The 22500-nt window shown below is 47.4% G+C and overlaps 1 protein-coding gene across 8 annotated transcripts in view; it reads left to right on the top strand.

Moving 5' to 3' along the window:
* The first annotated feature begins 179 nt into the window (after positions 1-179).
* The window catches only part of Nrg (Neuroglian), a 141442-nt gene continuing 119121 nt past the window's right edge, over positions 180-22500 (top strand). For 4 of the 8 annotated variants that reach the window (XM_086539623.1, XM_086539628.1, XM_086539621.1 and 1 more), the window contains exon 1: positions 189-340. Coding sequence is in view for 4 of the 8 variants with exons in the window: in XM_086539615.1 (XP_086395741.1) it covers positions 281-340 (60 nt within the window). In the remaining 4 variants the exon portion in view is untranslated. Of the gene's footprint in view, positions 341-22500 lie in introns of all 8 variants that reach the window. The other 4 variants (XM_086539615.1, XM_086539614.1, XM_086539613.1 and 1 more) reach the window with 2 other exon arrangements.

Here is a 22500-nt window from a genome sequence, read left to right as displayed (position 1 = left end):
GTGAAAGGAAGCACGTTATGATCTCACGTATGTTTCATGTTTCTGCGCATTTCAAATGGTATCTGAAAATAGTCCTAAACTCCGAATAAATAAGAAATCCTTCGAAATATTCATGCGGTGCGGTACAACACTTCCCCTAACCCCGCCCGGCGCCAGCATCGACCTGCAGGGCAAATTGGGCGGAGCTCAGTTGTTCCTCAACCTGTGACGTGGGTGTATACTGCGTCCTTGTCCGTCGGTATTGCTCTAGTCACGCTTTTATTTCGACATGTAACAGTGTATGTGCTTCGTAGATCAAGAGGAAAACTCGTATAAACGAATCGGATCTACCCCCAGCAAGGTGAATATCTGTTCCAAGTGTCCGTTTCAGTGCGTTTTTATTGTAGGAGTGTTGTGTGTCTGTCTGGCTGGCTGGAAGCGCTGGTCGGTCGGTCGGTCGGTCGGCAGCGGCGTCCGTTGGAAGTGAAGTCCGGGCTGGAACACGCCGACGAGGCCTTCGGATACTTTTGAATTTCTCCCTCCCCCCCTTCGACGTCGTCCGTGGTTCCTCCGTCGGTTCTGTGGGCGTAGGTGTGGTGATGCTCTCGTTCGGCGGCGCAGGTTGGTGGGGAGAGAAGTGTCGGGTTCTGTTCGGTTCATTCACGAGATGAACGTGGGTTGTGAAGGTCGCAATTCCCCTGTTTACCAGTCGGAGTAGCTGCACGCCGCCTCGGTGTGAGTTTTCGGGCGGGGATTTATGTGGGCTTATTTATTTCCCTTCTCTCTGTCGCTCGAGTGGCTTGGTTTTGAGGGGTCTGGACCAGGGTGGCAAGCCGTATTCGTCGGCGATTGAGATGATGGGTCTCGTGGACCGAAAGCCCGAGATATTACACATTGGTATTTGTGGTCGGGTCGGGGGATACGCCAGTAGTACCACAGCACTTACCTGTCCCCCTTCCTCCCTCAGTCCCCTTACCTGTCGTACACTGACTCATCGCAGCCGTTACCTCCAGAAATCGTTACTACTACACCACACATCCGCCTTTTGGTCGAGACATTTGAATCAGGTGGAGCAGGCACTAATGAAATCCTGACCAGGTGGACGAATAAAAATTGTCACGCTAATGAGCAGGATATCCGACTTTCTATTCCTGCACCTGCCTCGAAGGCGTGGTACAAGGAGCAAAGTTACCAGATATAACGACTACGTGCTTTGCTAAGAATATCGTGTTGCCAAATTCAAAATTCTCAAGATCAGGTTAAACCGTTTGATCTGCATTGCGTATAAATTCGTATCTAATGCCATGAATGATTAACTAGATATAAAACGCATCCCAGCGAAGCCACGATTGGAAACGATTTGTCGATAATCCAAACCATCGAAAGTAAGTTCGCGTTGACGTGGCGAAGGTGTGTCTGGTCACGGAAGCAAGTGGCAGAGAGGGAGGAATATGCTAGTCCCGGGAAGAGGCCATGCTGTGCGAGATAGACTGGCCGGAGGCTATGCTTTTAGGAATGTATTCCCTGGTGTTCGTTTGGGGTCGTGGCCTATTCAGGGAAAAGGAACGGCAGTCGAGTACTCATATTCAGGGCGGACCTGGGTGTATTTTGTAGTTTGTATCTTCAAGCGAAAGGTGGATAGACTATGGTTCAGGCTACACCCACCTCTGATGTGAAAGTGTTACCCTATTCTTAGAAGTGCTGTCACTTTTCTCTACTTTGAATCCAACGTATAAAGATGCGAGGCATGTTTGGTATATGCTATTTTGTGGTACTGTGAAATCTCTTTGGTCCTGCAGTGCCGATAACTTAGTACGAAATCCTGTTTTATCGTAGCCAAGGATTTGGTGTTGTCCACTAACTTGTGGTGGACACGCTTGGTCGCTCAGACCTGCCCGAGGCTACAAGTTTTAGGCTCAGCGTGACCATAGCCTGCGTGGGCCTACAAACGCCGTTATTTCGAAAGTGCCGAATAATGAATGGCATCAGTGGTGAGGGTAACTGTCGTAGAAAAACGTGTGCTCTGTATAGGTAATTCGGGAGAAATGTTAAGCCAGGTTGTATTGTCATATAGCCAATGATAAAGGTTTGAGGGATATCTCGATCTCTGCATACGTACATGTATGATTACATAGCTGTTACAAAGCGCAGGGGTTTCCGTGTTGGGCGTGAATTCGCACGGCCGTCAGGGTCAGGGGCGGGCGAAATCGAAGAAGATATTGATAACGGTGAAAGCCGCCGCGACGCTGCTGGCAAATACATGAAGGGCGCGCCCAGGGTGGTCCTACACCGGGCGAGGTATAACCATGTTTAGTGGCCCCGGAGCACCCAGTTGTCAGTCACAATCCCCCGAGGGAAGTCACTGATAGAGCCTGTTTGCTTGACCTCGTGCAGTAGTCGCCGTAAACGTTGCATGGCACCAGGTGTGGTGACGCCAGTACCGACTTCTCTCTCTCTCTCTCGAGGCACGGCACCGTAGATTCCAGGTCCGTGCCACGGTGTTAAATTCCTCTTCCTGGCGTACCCTAACGATGAGGCCAGATCTTGAGTCTTGGTTAGTTAGTTACCCTGGCGATGGTGTCGATAGGCGAGGGGCGTGGCAAGTGGTGGGTCATTAGGTAGAGTGGCACCCTCGCCCCAAACCACAATTTATGAGTCTCCTCCTCGATATCAGGTGATGGTTGCAGTTTTTCTTTGGTCTTTGCTAAATGTACCGAAGAGGCTAATATCCCCTAAGGCGAACAGGGGGTGTCATGGGGCGGTGACTCATGAAAGTGGAAGTGACGGGCATTTTTGAGGACATAATGGACCAAAGGGTGTGATGACTATTATGCGGGTAAGTAGTATCTGGGGTAAGGCGGTTGGTCTCCATATGCTGTTGGCCAAAGGAAAGGGGGCGACGGAGATGGATTCAAGATGAGTACAAGCGATGAGAATAAATAGGGATTCACGTCGACGGTAACAATGCAGGGATCGACGCCGGGGAGAGGCGAAGACGAGAAAAGAAGCGTTAACCGGGGGGCATGGACGCTGTGAGTCAGTGGCCAGTACGGGTGGTGATGGGTACAGTGCGATGAGTCAGGAGATAGCCCGGAGAGGAGTTACGGGCATGATGAGTCAAGATTCAGCGAAGGAAGTGGGTATGCGTGTCCCAACCAGCACGGAGAAACGTAAGGAGACGTGTAAATATAGCCTTACGCAATGCAAGGCGTAGTTCACAAAGCACCTTGCCCAGCGACTGTATATAATCACCTTATCTTCTCGCCACGGGGCTGTAAGGGGACCCGTGGAAAGACCGATTAAAATAAAGTAGGATTGATGGAGAAAACATATACATGATGCACATATCTCGGCAACGCTCGTTTCGGAAGTGACTCGGGCTTCCTCGTATGCCACGACATGAAAGTCCCGGTCGACACGGAAGAAAAGCGAAAGAAAAGTGAAATGCTGTATTTAGATACTCCGACGGGCGTGGTCTCGAACGGCTAGCGGGGCAAGGACGCAGCAATGATCATAATTATGGTGTATTGGAGTATACCATTGTAGTACTGGGGATCAGGGACGTCACCGTTGTACCGTTGAGGGAGAGCTTGACGACGAGGAACGAAAACTCGGGACTCGGATGGTGTCAGAACCTGCAGATGTTCAGGGGTGGGTGGTGAGAGAGGGGTATATGTATGGGTTTAAGGGTTGCGGCTGAGAGAAGCTTTGTATGGGGATATCTATGAGGGTCGGGTTGAGGGTAGGGGGAAGGGGGAGTGGGAGTGGGGACGTATTCACAATGGGCACGTGGAATGGCTTTGTGTATGCATGAAAGAATAATGGCGATGGCATCGGGAGTTCTACGAAGTATAGCAGAGGGAATCGTTGGCAGGAGGATGGCGATTGTGCGGCGAGAGAAGGGTGGCTGATGTCGGTGCAAGGAAAAAAGGAGGAGTGCATTTGGCACGGGCGGAGGGGCAATAGACGGGATTGAGAAGTGATCTGTAGCAGTGAAAGAGAAGGACAAAGCGGGAGTGAAGGATTGGGCCTGGCGACTGGGATTGGAAGAGTTGGGTCGGGTGGATGGATGGGCGAGGGAGGGAGAGGGGGAGGGAGGTAAGGGCCAGGGGGCAAGAGGAGAGTCGTGAGCCGAGTCATCTGGCGACGGAGCGGCGTCAAAGTAGGATCAATACACACTGGGTCATGTTTCTACGGTCGCGATTGTAGGGACTCCTCTGGGAATCAATGATTATTAAATCTATGTTTTGTATTTTTGAGGATCGAGCTTTTGTCGGTGGGAAGTTGAACACAGGGGCCCTGGTCCTTAAGAGGCTTGTAGTTTTAGAGCATACCTCGTGTAGGCGGGGCGTCTGGGGCAGCCAGCTGGGAGGAGGAGGAGGTGGGGAAGGGTTGCACCAGGATGTAATGGTCTGCTTGGGAATTGGGGGTTGCAGTTAGATACAGAAGGGGACGGTTTTTTTTCAATTCTTATGTTTATTATTGTAAGAATAATGATATTATGGCCATGAGTGTTGTTATTGATATTGTTATTTTTTTACCATCATTAATGTTATCATTATTATCATCATCATCATCATCACGATTATCATGATTTATTTTTTAACGTATTGCTTATTATTAACTATATTTATGGTATCAAAATTCTTGTTGATGATAACAAAAGCAGTAATCACATCGCCATCTTCATGAATGGACTCAAACTCGCAATCAACATGCATTCTCAGTGCAAGTGCAAATCCCAGATAGTCTTTATAAACATTTAAGTCCTCAAAATTTAGAGAAAAAATGTAGCCACAAGCAGGATGTACCGAGAGAGAAAAAACGTGTCATAAACGCGTCAAAAACTCACACAATGGGATGTTCATTGAACCAGTTACACACAAGAAAAGTGACTTTACAAATTTTGGCATTATGTGCAACATTTTCAGAGGCAATGACCTTTGAGTTGTTAAGTGAACGCGATTATGTTCATTTTTTTGTGTATTCAAAGGATTATTATTATTGTCTTGTGTATTTAACTTTGCTTTTGCATATTTGTTTTTTTGTTTTTTTATTTTGTTTTGTTTCTTTTAACAAGAACGTCAGTATGGTGGTTATGAGATTGGTCCTTTTTATTTACGAAATAGTTAGGATGATTAGTGGTGGGGGTGGGGGCGTGGCATGTTGTGGGCGTGGGTGATGACGTTAGGTGGCCGTTAATGATGAGTGTGGGCGGTGATATGTTCCCACGAATGATGACGCTGCGTAGGCGCGGCAGACTACGAGTGATGCTCCTTAGGATATGAACTGTCGACTCTCCTAAGTTGTTGCCAGTGGCTTAGTAGAGTCATGTTTATGTTAGGTTATTTGTTGCAGAGTTAATGGGCGTTTTTTTTTTGCGAGTATATGAAGAAGGACTGAGTACCCTATGAGGTATTTTTAAGGGTTAAAGCACTGAAGGGTACGTACCCCCTTTAGGAACACATATGAGCCATGCCCTCTTTGTACTCTCAAAACCCCGTCTAACATCTGGCATCCGGACAATGACGTCTTGCAGGCTAACGGATACAGAATATGAATCAACGGAGGATGGTAATTTCTTTTAAATATCCTGTGTTATCAGTGCGTTTGTCGGTCATGAATCCATAAATAGCTCATCCCCCCCCAAAAAAAAAAATATATATATTTATGTACACATTTTTATATATTTATATAATATATATATATATATGTGTGTGTGTGTGTGTGTGTGTGTGTGTGTGTGTGTATGTGTGATTGTGTGTGTGGGTGTGTGTGTGTGTGTGTGTGTGTGTGTGTGTGTGTGTGTATGTATGTATGTATGTATGTATGTATGTATGTATGTGTGGGTGTGTGTGTTGTGTGTGGTGTGTGTGTGTTGTTGTGTGTATGTATGTATGTATGTTGTATGTAGTGTATTATGGATGTATGTGTGTTGTGTGTGTGTATGTATGTATGTATATGTATATGTATGGGTGTTATGTGTATGGATATATATAAATATATATATATATGTATATATATATGTATATATGTATATATGTGTGTGTATATATATATATATATATATATATATATATATATATATGCAATTATATAAATATAATATGATATAACAACAAAATATATATTGCCACTTGCAAAGAATACCCTAGAAACGAACCCAAACGTTTTCCAACAAGTATTCGTACTTGTTTGACATCGAGCTGAACGTAATTGCATAGTGCATTTGGATATTGCATGCTGATATTACCGGCGGTTGACTTTGCCAAAAATACCGCAGAAACGTTTCGCCTTTCTTTCCTCACGCGACGATTTTCAACTTTAACTCTTCGTTATCGGTTCAACCAAGCTTTAGAGTTCGCGATTGGTCTTGCACGTAACTGATCTTTCTTATTGTGATTGTGGAGATGTAGTAGTTCGTACTCGACACGCCACTCCAGTATTGTTTTTTTCTTCCCAGTAGGCGTGTCACTCGTCCTTTGCAACGCTACAAGACGTTGGGATATTATGGAGTTGGTCTCTGGTCCTCTATGTCCCTTTGGCGTCTGGTCTTTTAGTTGTTGGTTGGTCTCTGGTCCTTTGTATCCTCTTAGCGTCTGGTCTTTTAGTTGTTGTCTGGTCTCTGGTCCTTTGTATCGTCGTGGCGTCTGGTTTATCCTGGTTTTGTCGTTTGTTCTCTGGTCCTTCGTCTCTCCGAGGCTTCTGGACTCGTAGGTTGAAGCTGCCTGGTTTCTTGTCCTTTACGTCTCCTTGACGTTTGGTCTCGCAGCTTACTGTCTGGTTTTCAGTTCTGTATCCTTGAGGGTGTCTCGTCCCTTCCGGTCCTCTGGTTGCAATCTGGTCTCTGGTCTCTGGTCCCACGTATTCCCCTAACGTCTGAACTCGTAGTGTGCAAAGTCTGGTCTGGGGTCCTTTGTGTCCCCTTGGCGTCGGATGGGCTCGTGTATTGAGGCGGCGTCGGGGAGGACACGCCATCCATCGGCCTACAGACAGTCGGTCCCCCTCGTGTTTCCGGCTCTGCGCGCTGTTTTACGACTTTTGGCCCGTTTTTGTAGGTAAACCCTGTTCATGAGTGTCCCGCCGCGATGTATTGTCGAGGTTTTTATAGCCGTTTCCCCTTCGCCAGTTGACCCGCTCCCTCACTTCGAGATTTGTGCGCGTCAGCGAGAAGGGAATTTACGAGCCTCCGTCGCCGCCTGCACTGAGCCAAGCCTGTGCGCGCGCCTGTATTCCTTATCCTGGGATTAGGTGGGAAAACTTTCATGTTACCTGCTGCAATGTTGGCTGAGAGTATTCGCTGTTTTTGATCAGTTGCAGATGGTATAATATGTACACATATTTCATCTGGTGAAATTGTTTCTCTGTGAAAAACTGCACAGAGTGAAAAACTGCACTATTCTTCTCGGCTCTTGTTTCGATTCTTAAACTTTCTCAAGTGATAATATAAACCGAAAAAGGTCACTGGTTCCCGTTACCCGCCGCTTGACAGCCCTGACACCTTCACCCCCGCCAACCCCGGCACCCCCGCCGTGAAGGACATCTTCCTCTCCCATCCATGATAAATATTCAGTTCCCCACGCTCCATCTCCGCCCACCTCAATTTACTTCACCCTTTTCACTCTTTCCTCCCTCTCCCCTCCTATTCGCACCCTCCCCCCCCTCTCCCTACCTTCCCCGTCACACCGCCCGCACCCTATTCTAAACATGTGGCGTTTATGCTTATTTTCACCCGTCCAGTGTAATGTCTCCTGTGTCGGGAGTTCCCTCGATTGCAGGATTTGGATCTGTGGTGAGACTGTGTGATGTGCATGATTTGTGGCATCAGGTTCCGATGGCTGTAGAGGCGAGGATTGAAGATAGTGTGGCAAAGGATGTGTGAACCCTTTTCAGTGCGCCACGCGAGGTATTGTACGGAGGGTGGATGCGAGGAGCTCAGGTTGCCTGGTGATAAATAGTAAAGCAAGCCGTGTGTGCCTCTGCCATGGGGTGACACGCAGTTGCGGCCACTTAGAGTTACAGCGACAAATTACAGTCACCCGATCCGCCCCCCAGAGGCACCAGGACACTCACCATACACTACCGTGACGCGTTGGGAGGTGATTAATGCAACTCGGATGTACGCACATGAGCTACTTCACCATAGGAACATCCCCTTCCCGCTTCCCCCTCGGCGCGGCGACACGCAAGCGCTCGGCCGCACGTGTCGGGTAAAGAAACAAATTATCTGCGGCGGGCCAGTACTCGCTGTAACAGCCTGTAATTACATGTGTGTAATATCTCCAGTTACACCACCGTCAAGGTCTGCCTGGACTGGATAGTTTTTTTGTTGTTGTTTATTTGTTTATTCCCTTATGCAGCGAGAGCATTGGGGTTCGGGCTCTTCAAGTGCGTTATCCGGGTATCATTGAGTGTAAACAAGCCGTCGCTACCGACTCGAGAGCGGTGATAGCGGGCAGTTTGCGCAGGTGTTATCCGTGCGAAGATTACCGGCGGCGACGCTACTGGCGGCACTTCCGGTGTTTACCTGCACGGTGATGACTTCGCCGCGCGGAGTTGCCAGAAAGCGTGCGTTCTCTCTCTGGCTTTTGTCTCCTGCGACTTCTCGGCGATCCCTTGCTCAGTTATCCTAAGTGCCTCCAGTGCATGATGCGAGGGTTCGCGTTGCTTCGTATGTTGAGGTAGAAATTCCAACGTGAAGCGATGATCTGGGAGTAAGAGCGCGATTAAAGTGTTTTGTGGACGAAGTAAAGGGTTTATCTTATCACTCTTGCGGAATATGTTGTTTGTGTGTATTTCCCAGGAACATGTAATCAAATAGTTAAAGACTGTTAATCCAACGCTTCACTTTCCCTCTTTGATTAGTATATAGAGCGAATAGGAAGTCTTATCTAGAGCAGTTATATTTTCTTGAGCAGGACAAGGCAGATGTTCTAATATTACTTTGATCACGTGCAAGAGGCACTTGTAAGTCATATTTGCTGAACTCTGCTGCCACAGACTGACTGGCGGTGGACCGCTGAGGGGGAGAGGGTGCTAGGAAGACGCACAATAGAAGGCAAGAAGGGGAGGGTTGGGGAGGGGGGGGGTGTCCGTGTAGTGAGGAATGTAACCTGTAGAGGAAGGAAGAACGGGGTGAGGTGGGGAGGGAAGGAAAGGAAAGGGGAGGGAGAATAGAGGTGGGATTGTGGTTGACTGTGGCTCGGAGGAAAGGCCAGAAAGGGGTTTGACCTGAGGCGAGGAAGGCGTGAAAGGGTGAGGAGGAGCAGGTCACCTCTATGACAACAGGGGTGTCATCCGTCACCCTCATGTCCACCAGTTCCTGTGACATGTCCCTTAAGAACGTGGGTACCTCAATGCTTATGTCGTCTCGTATGTCACGGCGACGATGGACTTTGCACTTGTATAATGCCAAGTGGAAAGACGGAAAAGTAGGCCAATAGAGAAAAGAAGTAAGGGCGTGAGTGTGTGTGATGGCGATGGGAGAGATGCATGTGCGTGGTTGGTAGGCAGGGACATACTGCAGGACTTAGTATTGCAGCGTTGCGAGTTGTTCTGTATTGACCGTGGTGGCCACAACACCATGGGCGACCTCCCCCTAATGCGCCCAGTCCGGCACTTAAACCAATCTTTGAATCAACACAGTCGTATGCCTTTTCAACCTTTAATGTCCAAGCAAGGTTAATGCCGTTAAGGGAAATATTGCTTAGTGACTAATGCATTCCTGTAATGCAGTGTCTGTAGGCATAGGGTGGTACAAGTGGGCGAGTGAGCGTGGCGGGGGTTGGGGGGCGGTGGGTAGGGAGCGTGGCGGGGAAAGCAACAAGACACCCACGCTTCGGGTTACCCTCCTCCTCCCTCTCCCTCCCCCCCATCTCTCCCCCTCGGTCTTTCCTCCGCCCTTGTTCTGAGGCTCCCTTGCTCTCCCTTCCCACGAGTTTAGAGTCTTCGCTCTGCCGTAAGGGAGACACACTCATCCTCTTTATTTGAGCCTGCCGCAGGCCCAGCTTCTTCAATGTGTGGTTTTTCTGCCCACTTGTCAAGGCCCGGTCCGCACCCGAGAAGGGCTCTCTCGCCTCCCCGAAAGTCTTGCTGTTGCTCTGGAGTGCGTCGGCTGCTCTACACCCGAATCAGCCATCCCCTTTGCCCGAGCCTTTACCTTTTTCCCCTTCCAACCCCTCTTTCATCCTTTCTTCCTCCTTCCCTACTGCCTTCCTTCCTTTCTTCCTTCCTTCCTTCCTTCCTTCCTTCCTCCTCCTTCCTTATTCCTTCTTCTTTTCCTCTTCCCTCTTCCTGCGTTAGTAACCGTGGTAGTGTTTGCCTCCCCTCGACTAAAGGGTGCAGTTTTGCGGACCTCTTCATGTCCGAGATACATTTTTCTGCATGGCTGCAACCTGGACATGCAAGGCAGTAATTGCCTCTCCTGTGGCGCAGGGCTGAGTCGGCCAGATTGATCGTTGTGCCACTTCGTGTCGCGTTTGGAAGGGAGGTGAAGACACAGCATCGGAAAGATTGATGTGTTGTGTGCGGCTCGGAAGGAAGGGGACAGTCGGTTGTTGCAGATGTGACATGTGCAAACGCTGCTTACTTACACCCCACCAGCTCGTCTGTTGCAACATCACGCCATTGAAATTATCTCTACATCTGGAACTGATCTCATATGCTAGTGATTATTTCATATTTGTATAGGCTGGCAGGTCTCTCGCCTATGGCTTTGTGCGAAGTGATGTATTTATATTTGTATATATATTTGTGTGTGTTAATTGATTTGGTTGTCTTTATATTTCTCTATAGAAAGGTAGACGAGACATTGGAATTGCTATTGTCCTGCCTTGGTGCATGAAATTAGACCACTATTTTGATCGTTTCATCAGTAGTATCCTGTCTGAGCGTGGATGATTTACTTTACCATAAAGAATGACAGGATACATCAGCGTGCCATCTGTATTTTATGTAAGCGCTATCGATTTCAGATCAGTTAGCTTTTTTTAATCTCATATGAAGTTGACATTTACAGCGCTACATGGTAAGCTGTAAGGTTTACCTTCAAAGTGTATGAGTTAGTTTTCCGGCCTTAGATACCTTGTTTTCTTTATGAAGAGATAGTAATCAAAACTCACCTTTTTTCTCGTTGTACCTTTTCTTTCCGACTCGGTCTCTGCCAGGTTTCTTTCATTAGCACTCCGCAAACATTAGTATCACTGCCAGAAAGTACATATTAGAGGTTTGTTTACACAGACTCCCAGTTGGCAGAGGCTGCTACCCTAATGGCACCTCTTATCGTCTAAGGGCATCACATCTCCGTAGTAATGCCATTTTACATGTGCGCCTTTGATGTTTTGTAGCATCACGTGGGAGAGAACTGCGATGTAAGGCTTTTTCGGATGTTCAGATCAGTGTATGTACGTTCATGGCGGAGTGTAGAGAATTATAGTGTGTTCCGCTTACCATACAGCAATGAGCAGTGATGGAGCCGAACACACACCTTGTCTTGAGCATGGGTCTTGCAATGTAGGTGTTGATTCTAATAGCGACGAGACACGGGTATCGTATCGTAGTCATGGCATATACCATGGCAGCGATATGTAGTTATCAAAAGGAACAGGACTTGATTCCTCTGCCGAGCAACACGCCTTAGAGATTGAACGGCGCGAGCCAAGACTGGTGGTAGATGTAAATAATTACGCTATACCTCTTGTTTGACCCCAGGAGGTCGTGGTGAACGTTGGCGAGAAAGGGGTGGTTGGGGGTGGGGGTTTGGGGTCTCTGGCGCAGCGAGTCCGTTGAAGTTGATATAACGCTTGCCCTGCAATAGCCTTAAGTGGTTACAAGCTGTTGCAAACATCCTCTCGGTTAATGGAATTAGACGCTTTTGAATTCTACTGTAGCAAACCGAAAGATGATATTGTATTTTGTAAAGTTTTTTTTTTTGTTTGTTTGCGAGCGAACAACATGATGCAGTCTGGTGGCTACCTTTGTTTGTAACTTGGATAACCTTGTAGCGCCGCCTTTCCACCTGGCACCATAACATTGTTATTGTTGTTGTTATATTACTTTTGTTCTTGGATATAAATATATTCGCGGGCAGAGGAATGGAAGACATAACAAAAGTGATTTATCCCACGCCATGTCTTATTACTTGTTCCAAATAATGCGAATTTCTTTAACGGGTTTATCATAGAGCAGTGGTTTTCAAACTATTTAGTATGACGGCACACTAAGAAACAACTAATATTTTGGCGGCGCACCTGCCCTTTGATATATATATATATATATATATATATATATATATATATATATATATATATATATATATATATGTATGTATATATGTTTATGTATGTATTTGTATATATATGTATGTATGTATGTATTTGTATATATATGTATGTATGTATGTATGTATTTGTATATATATGTATATATGTATGTATGTATTTCTATATATATGTATGTATGTATGTATGTATTTCTATATATATGTATGTATTTATATATATATATATATGTATGTATGTATGTATGTATGTATTTGTATATATATATGTATGTATGTATGTATGTATTTGTATATATATGTATGTATGTATGTATGTATGTATGTATGTATTTGTATATATATGTATGTATGTATGTATGTATGTATTTGTATATATATGTATGTATATGTATATGTATATATATATATATATATATATATATATATATATATATATATGTATATGTATATATACATATATTAGTCTTAGACTATAGTCAGACTTATTCTCGTCGATCAAAATTCTATTATTTTCGCAGCACACACTTTGGTAATCACTGCTACAGAGCATCTCCTCAGGTCACATGTGCTGGCGACAGAGTTGTATCCTTATCAGTCAATTAGCGGCGTCCATGGCGTGTAAGACAGAGTAGGAGGTGTCAGCTGTCGGGGCCGAAGGCAATACTTTATGATTAGCGCGACGTGGCAGCTTAGTGCCGGTCCTTCACGCAGACGTTAGCGGATAAGCCAGCGTGCGGGTCGCCCTCTGCCGTGCTCGAGGCCGGCCCGCACTGTAACCGATACACTTCGCTCCGGAACGGATTGGGCGGCTGCGTCAAGTCTGCGCTGAATCCGAGAGTAATATTGCACAGCTTGATTCGGAGGAGGAGTTGGGTGAAGAGGAGGGAAGTGGGTGGGTGGTGGGGGAGGGGGGTTGTCAGGGGTTTTAGGGGCGTTGGCACATTCCAGTGCGAAGCGGCACTAATATCCCTGAGCCACTTCTACTGCTAGTTATTTGGAGGTTGGCCATCCGGTCCCATATCTTCTCCGTTGTTATCGAGAATCTGCCCCGAATGCCGTATCCGAATCTGCCGGTGACGTAAGAAGGGCGGAAGACGGACCATTGCACCGGCCCAGTCCCGTGGGGGCGGCGAGTGTGGGTGGCGGACGCTACGGGCTATTTTTACCCTTCACTTCATATCCATGGGGGGAGGGGGAGGGAGGGGGGGAGAAGGGAGCGTGAACCAACCTGTATTGCGATGCTGCGTGTGATGAGGTGATGGGGCATGATTGCGGGATGCTCTGGTTGATTATTCTGTTGATTATGGTGCGTCTCGCTCGATGGTGCTTGGACATTTATTGACTATAATAGCATTTCAGTGTCAACAGTTGATAGTGGGGTTGTGAGTTGTAACGCCAGTCTTTAATGGCATAATCGTATGGGTTTAGGTATGGTGTTATTGTGTCCGGTATACAGTGGCTCGACGATTAGAGGAGTTTATGTGTGAGCGTTTAGGATCATGGGGTCTGTGGGTGGGGTGGTGGGTGGGGTGGGGGAGTGAGCGTTTAGGATCATGGGGTCTGTGGGTGGGGTGGTGGGTGGGGTGGGGGAGTGAGCGTTTAGGATCATGGGGTGTGGGGGGTGGGTGGGGTGGGGGAGTGAGCGTTTAGGATCATGGGGTCTGTGGGTGGGGTGGTGGGTGGGGTGGGGGAGTGAGCGTTTAGGATCATGGGGTCTGTGGGTGGGGTGGTGGGTGGGGTGGGGATGGGTGAGTGATGGTAGGTGTTGTAATGGTAGGTGGTGAAAGTGGCAATGGTTGTGTCATGAAAGTGTTGGGAAGAGTGTAGCATTCGGGCGTCGATGTGTACCTGTCGGTCCAGCCAGGTATTGATTTCGCCTAGTGATAAGCCAGGTTTACGTGGCTTTACATTATGGTGATAGCTGAAACGGCTCTTTATGATTATTGTCAATGAAACCCTGATGTATGTAACGGTAGCATAAACGGCTTTAGTTTGGTGATTACCCCGTCGCGATGTCACAGTTACGGCCTGTTAAATGACGTCGTGTGGAATATAGTGTCACTTTTTTATGTCTAAAGCGAGAGTATGCTATGTGTCTCATGACAATGTGGACTTTTTTTTTTTTTTTTTTTATTCCGGTGCGTCCCTCAAGCTTTTTTTTATTTTTAGAAAGTATTCTTTGAATTCTTGCGCGGTATTTCAAAAGCCACTTGGTTCTGCTCCGCCGTAGAGGTTGACGCAAAGAAGGACATTTAAGGCGCTGTCACACTAGCACTTTTCCGTCAATTTTCTGAAAAATTGTCAATTTTTGAGCGAATTGGCATCTTTTTAGTCAGACGATATTCCGAGTTTCCGCGTGAAACATTCCCGTCGTCCTATTGGCCAAGCATAATCAAATCAAGAACTATATTTTTAAATGTTCGTATTTGTTTTAAATCATTAATAATATTCAAATATAATGAAATTTACTTTTCATATTTATAGCTTAAAATTGACAAAGAGGAGTATGTAAATCTAAATTTTATTTCAGTAGATAAAATTTGTTTTAAGTGCTGGACTTCATTGTTTACATCCTTCAGCCGCAGAGCGCGCTATTTTTCCTCCAGTTTTGAAAAACAATGGACTGTGGATGGATACAGGCCCTTCAGAAGAATACTTGAATTAGAATATTTTATTGCTTTTTCTTATTACGCTCAGCATCTGCTAAAACGGCTAAAGTCTAGCATAACCGCGCACTATCGCTTGTTCGGCGCCATTGTTTACAAATGCGATGCGAGTATCGCATTACTAAGCCGATGGCTCCTAGTGTGACTGCGCGCCTCGAAAAATTGACAATTTTTGAAAATTGACGAAATAAAACGACGGTAAATAGGCTAGTGTGACAGCGCCTTTACATATTCTGCGTCGCCTTAGTGGGGATGTATGCTGCTTTTAAACTTGGCTGTGTATGTATGTATAAAGTGTGTGTGTGTGTGTGTGTGTGTGTGTGTGTGTGTGTGTGTGTGTGTGTGTGTGTGTGTGTGTGTGTGTGTGTGTGTGTGTGTGTGTGTGTGTGTGTGTGTGTGTGTGTGTGTGTGGGTGTGGGTGTGGGTGTGGGTGTGGGTGTGGGTGTATGTGTGTGTGTGTGTGTGTGTGTGTGTATATATGTATGTATATATGTGTGTATGTATGTGTGTGTGTGTGTGTGTGTGTGTGTGTGTGTGTTTGCTTATGTAATTATGTAAATATGTATTTATGTGTGTGGGGGTGCGGATGTGGATGTGCTTAAAGAGAAAGCGTTTAGGAAATTTTACCCAAGTTATGTAATTGTCATAACAAACCCTCGGTAGTTTTCCTGCTCTGATCTCCCAACTTCTTTAGGATCGTTACCCACAACTTCAGTAATTGCTACTTTTAAGAGTCCAAGTAACCTAACGACCGCACATCAACGGCAGACAATCTTGACGTGCATAGTTGACAAAACTTCAGTATTCATAAAGGTAGACGATATAAAAGTGGTTACCGAAAAAAGAATACTAAATATACCGCAACGCTTCGGTCCTCCTACCGAACTCTACCTCAGTAAACCTATTTTGTGTAGAGTGTATTTTTTTTTCTTCTTCTTCCTGCCTCTACCTCACTTATATATTCCATCTCGAAACGGTCGGGTAAATCACCTCAGGCTAAGGGGGCTCTCCTTCCCCTCACGATGGTAATATTTATGAGGAGTGATCGAGAGGGGGGCTGAGGGGACCGTGGAAGAAGAGGAAGCGCAGTCTGTGAGGTCTGTGGGGTCTGTGGGGTCTGTGGGGTCTGCGGGCTGCTAATGTAGCGACGATAGCATTTCCGCACTTATTGATGCGATTATTATTGATCGGTTATTGTAAGAAGCCGATGGAGGGGTGGGGTGGGGGGGGGGCAGTGCCTAATTGATATCCCTGCGCATACGCGAAATTATGAGTATGCGGGAGCATGTGAGAGAGGAGGGGGAAAAGGGGGGCGGGAAGGTTGGGGGTAGCAGGAAGGGGAGTGAGACGAAATGGAAACGTCTTTGGTTATCAAAGGGAAACTCCCCATCGTAAAGTAAACTTTTATATTGTTGACAGACGAGGGCAGAACGAGGATATAAGTTGGAAGGGGGGAGTGTCAAGTGTGGGAGGGAGTGAAATGAAGAGTACTCTGGGCGGAGTTGAGACAAAGGGGAGGTGAGGGAAGGGAGAGAAGAGAGAAAGAAAAGGAGAGGTAAAGGAAAGAAAGGAATGGAAAAGAAGAGAAGGGAAGGAACAGGAATGAGAGGGTAGAGACAGAAGGTAGAGAGAAGAGAGGGAAGGGATGTAAAGAAACTGCAGATCGAAGGAATACTGAGACGCGCGGTGTTCGGGCGAGGGAGAGAAAGACCAACGAAAAGGTACCCAGCGACAAGGAAGCGAGGCGCACGAGGCACAGCTGGCAAGGAAGAGTGTGAATAAGCATCATGAAAGCGAGGTCGTGTCGGCAAGAAATGGAGGGGAAATTGAGACATTAGAGGAAACGAGGGTTATGGGGCTTATTGAGGACCGGGGGCGCGGAGGGGAGACCAAGGGACGGAGGGGGAATAAATATATATATTTTTCTTCTCTCGCTGTCAGGTGGTATTGTATCTTCGGAGTAACAAAACAGCTGAAGGAAACGCCCGCAAGGTGCATCGCATCACCAAATTTTGTCGTAGACTTTTGCGAAGGCCACACACGCCCTGGCCTCCCCCCCTGGCCTCCCCTTGGCCTTGGCGTCTCCGGAATCAGGAGGAACGGAACACGAGATGGATAACCTGGCCTCCTTCCAAGATCTTGCTGATTGGTTTTCCCGGGACCCTTTGTGTTCTTGGACCGAAGTCATTACCGCGCGCCGCCGCCGTCTCTTCGGGAGCGAGTGCCGCGACCTGGAGATGAGGAGTCACTCCGCAGTCGAGGATCACGGCCTCATGATGAAAGGAGTCTTTGTGGAGGGGGGGGGGAGGTGCGTTCCTCAATCTGATGGATCGCGAGGCACTCCCTATCTGAGCGAGAGCCACAGTCGCATCAAGAGGGCCACTTTCGTAATGAGCGTCTGATCTTAATTATTACAGTGTTTCTTGGCACGAGCGGATGAAGTCGAATTAGAGGGAGAGTTCCGTTGCATCAAAAGCCGCTCCCTCCCCTCCCTCCCCCCTCCTCCCTCCCTCCCTTCGGGAAGCCGAATGCAGATTGAAAGAACATGCAGCCTCAGCATCGGGAGTGATCCTTCTCCCCGGAACCGAATCTGAAAGCGGCGGCCTCATGAATAGCCTCGCAATTACGCACGTGTATAGAGCCTTTGTTGGTTCCGGAGGAGGCCAGCGCCGGTAAGAGTGCCCGCTCTCCAGAACCAGGAGGCAAGAGCAGGAGGCAAAAGCCAGAAGGCAAAGGGAGAGGGAGGGCAAGGCACGGCAATCAGGAATGTAAGCACTTACCATCTCGCCTCTGCTGGCACCGTTTGAAGGGCGGCCCGGGACGTTAGTAGCACGAGCCCGTATCACTGATGCCTCCTTTGCTTTGCGCGTTCTCGATCACTCCACCTCCATTAGGTTTTGCACTCTTCTACTTATTGTCGTCATTTTTGTTATCGTGATTGTTTTATTGATAGTGCATTATTTTGCATAGGTAGCATTTGATTAAAGTTTTGCTGTGATATATACGTATTTGTATATCGGGAAAATAAGCTGCAGGCTTACGCTTAATGCAGAAAATTATCTGGTGTGCCAATCCTAAACGTATGCGACGTTTTCATCCACGGAGCCACTGGAATCCTTCTCCCACTTATAAAACTTCAGCGAATTCCGACTTTTCCTCTCCCGACTCCACTCTACCATCGCCTCCCTCTACTTCTCTCTCCCTCTCTCCGTTTCCCTCCTCTTTTTTTCTCTCTCTTTTTTCTCCCTCCCTCTCCCTCCTCTCTGTCTCTCTCTCTCTCTCTCTCTCTCTCTCTCTCTCTCTCTCTCTCTCTCTCTCTCTCTCTCTCTCTCTCTCTCTCCTTCTCTCTCTCTCTCTTCTCTCTCTCTCTCTCTCTCTCTCTCTCTCTCTCTCTCTCTCTCTCTCTCTCTCTCTCTCTCTCTCTCTCTCTCTCTCTCTCTCTCTCTCTCTCTCTCTCTCTCTCTCCCTCCCTCTCTCCCTCTCCCTCTCCCTCTCCCTCTCCCTCTCCCTCTCCCTCTCCCTCTCCCTCTCCCTCTCCCTCTCCCTCTCCCTCTCCCTCCCTCTCCCTCCCTCTCCCTCCCTCCCTCCCTCCCTCCCTCCCTCCCTCCCTCCCTCCCTCCCTCCCTCCCTCCCTCCCTCCCTCTCTCCCTCTCTCCCTCCATCCCTCCCTCTCTCCCTCTCTACCCTTCTCTCTCTCACTCCATCTCCCTTTCCCTTTACCTTTATCTTTCCCTTTCCCTTTCCCTTCTATCTCTCCTCTCGGCTGTCGTGTGTTAATACCACTCATTTTACTCTGTATTATCCCTGTGAGGTTCCTCGTTTTCCTTGCAAAGAGCGAGCGTGGTGAAAATACAAATTTTTTATCTTGCCAGTTGATAACTTGAGTGTTATGAGGACGACGTGATCCCTCTCGTTGTCAGTTGATGTGGTATAGGTAAACACACCCTCACAAAAAGTGCTTGTGTTTACACTCATAATGCAAGCAGTAAACAGAGGCTTGTTCTGCGAAGCGGCGGGGCAAGCCAGGAGGAAAGCTTGCATTATTTACTTTCTCAGCTTTTCTGTTAATAGTAATAAGCTAGAGGCTGTTGGGTCTGTCAACTGACTGTGTAAATAGAGAAGAGCATATGAGTTGTTCTTGGTGGTGTTGCTTGCTAGCGTAGGTCATCACTTATGTTCATTGATGAAGTGAACGTAAGTGTTTTTTTTTTCCTTGAGATGCTTTAGTGAGTGGCATATTGTCGACCGAGGTACTACATAAACGTGTTGTACCACGTATGGTGCTCCTCACTGCTTTCACCGTTTCATCACCGTGACACTTATTATAGATGGATCATAACACCCTCGCCAAATTCGAAAGATAATGTACCATGATTTATGCTTGAAAGAGGGGGGGTATCATGGGATGGCTGGTTTTATTAAGGTAGTTATGGTACACATTGAGGTCATGGGCTGTAAAAAAAGTAGTTTGCTCAACAAAGTTAAAAGTAGCATCACCTTTGAACCATCAGCTCAGCTCTATTTGCCTTTGGATGTTTACTCTGCATAAAATCTCATATCAGCCATCGCATCAAAGTTTTTTGAAAAGTTAAAAAGAGTTTCAAAGTTATATTAGCGGCAAGTTTCCCCCCGAGCTCTCCACGCACACCAATAACACGATTTTTTCGTGTTTCTTTTTTACCCGAAAAAAAAAAGTGGGGGGGGTATAGTGAAAAAAAATAAGATATAAATAAAAAAAAATAGAAACAGTTAAAAAAAAAAATAAAAATGTTAAAAGTATAACAAATTAAAAAAAAATAGGTAAAAGGTAATAAAAAAAGGTATGTAAAACATAAGTAATAGGAATAATATCAATGGTCCCCCACAACCTGTGGGTTGTTGTAAATAACAACCCGTCCAGTCCACCCCCCCCTACAGTACCGACGACATCTCCATGTTTCCTTACCCTACCCTCCTATTACCTGTAACCACCCATTTTCCCCTCCACATACCCCCTACACCCATGACTCCTAACTCCCCCTCAACCCCTAGCCCAACCTCCAATGTTATTTCAGCGCAAGTTTGTTTTAACAAGGAGCCACCTGCGGAGCCTGGTAACCACAAAGGAACAGAAATAGGGAGAGACTTTTTCTTTTAGAGCAGAGGGTCAGTGGACACGGCATCAAAGGGGTGTCCGAGTGTCCGTTCGTGCCGTGCGACAGGTGGCTCGGTCGTTTCGGAAGGCCTCTGATGGCTCACCAAGGACGGCTACATCGCCCTTTTATCTCATCTACCTTGTTTTTTTTTCTTCTACTTCTACTTTTTGTGTCTGCGTGATTTTTTCTTCTTCCTCTTCTTCCTCCTTCCTTCCTTCTTCATTTGTGGTCTTTGGTTTTCGCGTAACGTCTTCCACGGCTTGGACGTTTCCCTCTCCTGTTATTTTGGGCGAGGGGGGAGGAGGAGGAGGAGGAGGAGGAGGAGGAGGAGGAGGAGGAGGAGGAGGAGGAGGAGGAGGAGGAGGCTGTAGTGTTAATTTTGACAGGGAATTTTGTCTCTTTGTTTGTATTTCCCTTTCTTTGGTGTGGTGACGTCAGCAGCTCGTCCTGAATAGCAATGTAAGATTGTTAAATTAATTATACGGTCTCATTATAGTAATTATTACAACGATAGAAAATGATTAGTGTGAATATCTTAACTCAACCGCTTGTTTAGTTATATCGTAAAGAATAACGCCCCAGCCTATGATCTATTATACAAGAGAGAGAAATACCGGCAGTCAAAATGCGATAAGGAGAGGAGCTAGGGTAGGGATGGGTTGGGGAGGGGAGGGGGAGGGGGGAGGGGGGAGGGTGTCTCGGCACGTGCCTGGCCGGGTCGTTGCCCTTGTTCCTCGGGGGGTGTTTTTCCGTTGCGTCGCACGCGTGCCTATTGTGCTTGGGGACTTGTGCCTGTACGCGTATTGCCTACGCACGTGCCAGGGCCCTGTTCCTCACGGGGGGGGGGGGGCGCCTGTTGTTTCCTTGTTACCTTGTTTTTCCGGTCGGGGGGCCTTGTTCCGTGGGGGGCCGGATCGGGGGGGTCGGGGTCCGTCGGGGGGCGGGGTTAGTTATCAGCGAAGTGAGGGTTTGAGAATGATTGTCGGGTGTCCCGGGTTGTTTTATGTTAAGTTAGGTCCAGCGAAGTGAGGGTTTGAGAATGATTGTCGGCCGATAGCGAGTTGTTTAATGTGTCACTTGGGATTATGGTGTGAAAGATATACTGGCTTTGGCGACACCACCCGACGTTTGGTCGAAGATCGCACTGTATGATCGTCCATTCCTATGTTCAGGGGTCAGTTTAGTAATGGGTTTATTTTTTATTTAATCTTTTTATTATTTTTTATTTATTTATTGCACACACGCATACATAAACATACATACATACATGCACATGCAAATAAAAACGTGTATGTAGTCTGGTAACCTTTATCTCGCACCCAGTCCTCTTCCAGTGCCTCACTCCTAGTCCCCACCCCTTCTACTCCATACCATGGCTCTCCCATCACCCCTCTCCCCTTCCCCATTCCCCTCTTCTCCCCTCCCCCCTCCCCCATCTCTCCTCTCCCCTCTCCCTTCTCCCCTCTCCCCCTCTTCCATCTCCCCTCCCCTCTCTCCTCCATCCCCCATCTCCCCCTCCCTCTCCCTCTCCCTCTCCCATCTCCCCTCTCCCCTCTCCCTTCTCCCCTCTCCCCTCTCCCCTCTCCCCTCAATAGAGTGTAATTCCTCCCTGCCTCCCAGTCTTCACGTACGCAATATATCTCCGCGCCCGCGAGTGGGTTTAGTTAATGAAGAATCCTCCCACGTATTTGGGACTTGAACTAATGAATGGACATTTCCGAGTGGGTCTGTCGGAGTGACGTGAGCGAGCGGTGGCACGTGAGATTAAAGTTGGGCGGGACGAGAAAGGCGTGTTGGGCGTTAGTGTGTGTCTGTGTGTGTGTTTTTATGAGAAGTTGTGGTAGTAATGTTTTGAGTATTTTTCTTCTCTTGGTTCTCTTTGAAAGTGTGTAATCTCTCTTGGTCTTTTTTTTCCTCCCAACTGACTTTTTAAGAGTGTACCCTGCCTTATAAGAGTTTTGTCCCCGCTAGTTCTGGTTCTTTGTATATCTCTTACTCTCTCTCCCTCCCTCCCTCTCTCTCTCTCTCTCTCTCTCTCTCTCTCTCTCTCTCTCTCTCTCTCCCTCTCTCTCTCTCTCTCTCTCTCTCTCTCCCTCTCTCTCTCTCTCTCTCTCCCCTCTCCCCCTCTCCTCCCCTCCCTCTCTCCCTCCCTCCCTCTCTCTCTCTCCCTCTCTCTCTCTCTCTCCCTCTCTCCCTCTCCCTCTCCCTCTCTCTCCCTCTCCCTTTCTCTCCCCTCTCCCTCTTCCCTCTCCCCCCCTCATCTCATCTCTCTCTGTGCTCTCTCCCTCTCTCTCTCTCTCTCTCTCTCTCTCTCACATCCTCTCCTCTCTCCTCTCCTTCATCTCTCGCGCTCTCTCTCTAAACTACCCCCCCCCCTCCCCCACCCCCTGGTTCTCATGTAAAGTCGTTTATTCGTACGTTTTGCCACACTGCTCACTTT

This window comes from Penaeus japonicus, unplaced genomic scaffold (assembly GCF_977035675.1).
Source record: "Penaeus japonicus unplaced genomic scaffold, GWHDUDI00000001_assembly GWHDUDI00000009, whole genome shotgun sequence".
NCBI lineage: Eukaryota > Metazoa > Arthropoda > Malacostraca > Decapoda > Penaeidae > Penaeus > Penaeus japonicus.
Note: the sequence above shows the minus strand (reverse complement) of the source record. Positions and strands in the feature narration are given on the sequence as shown.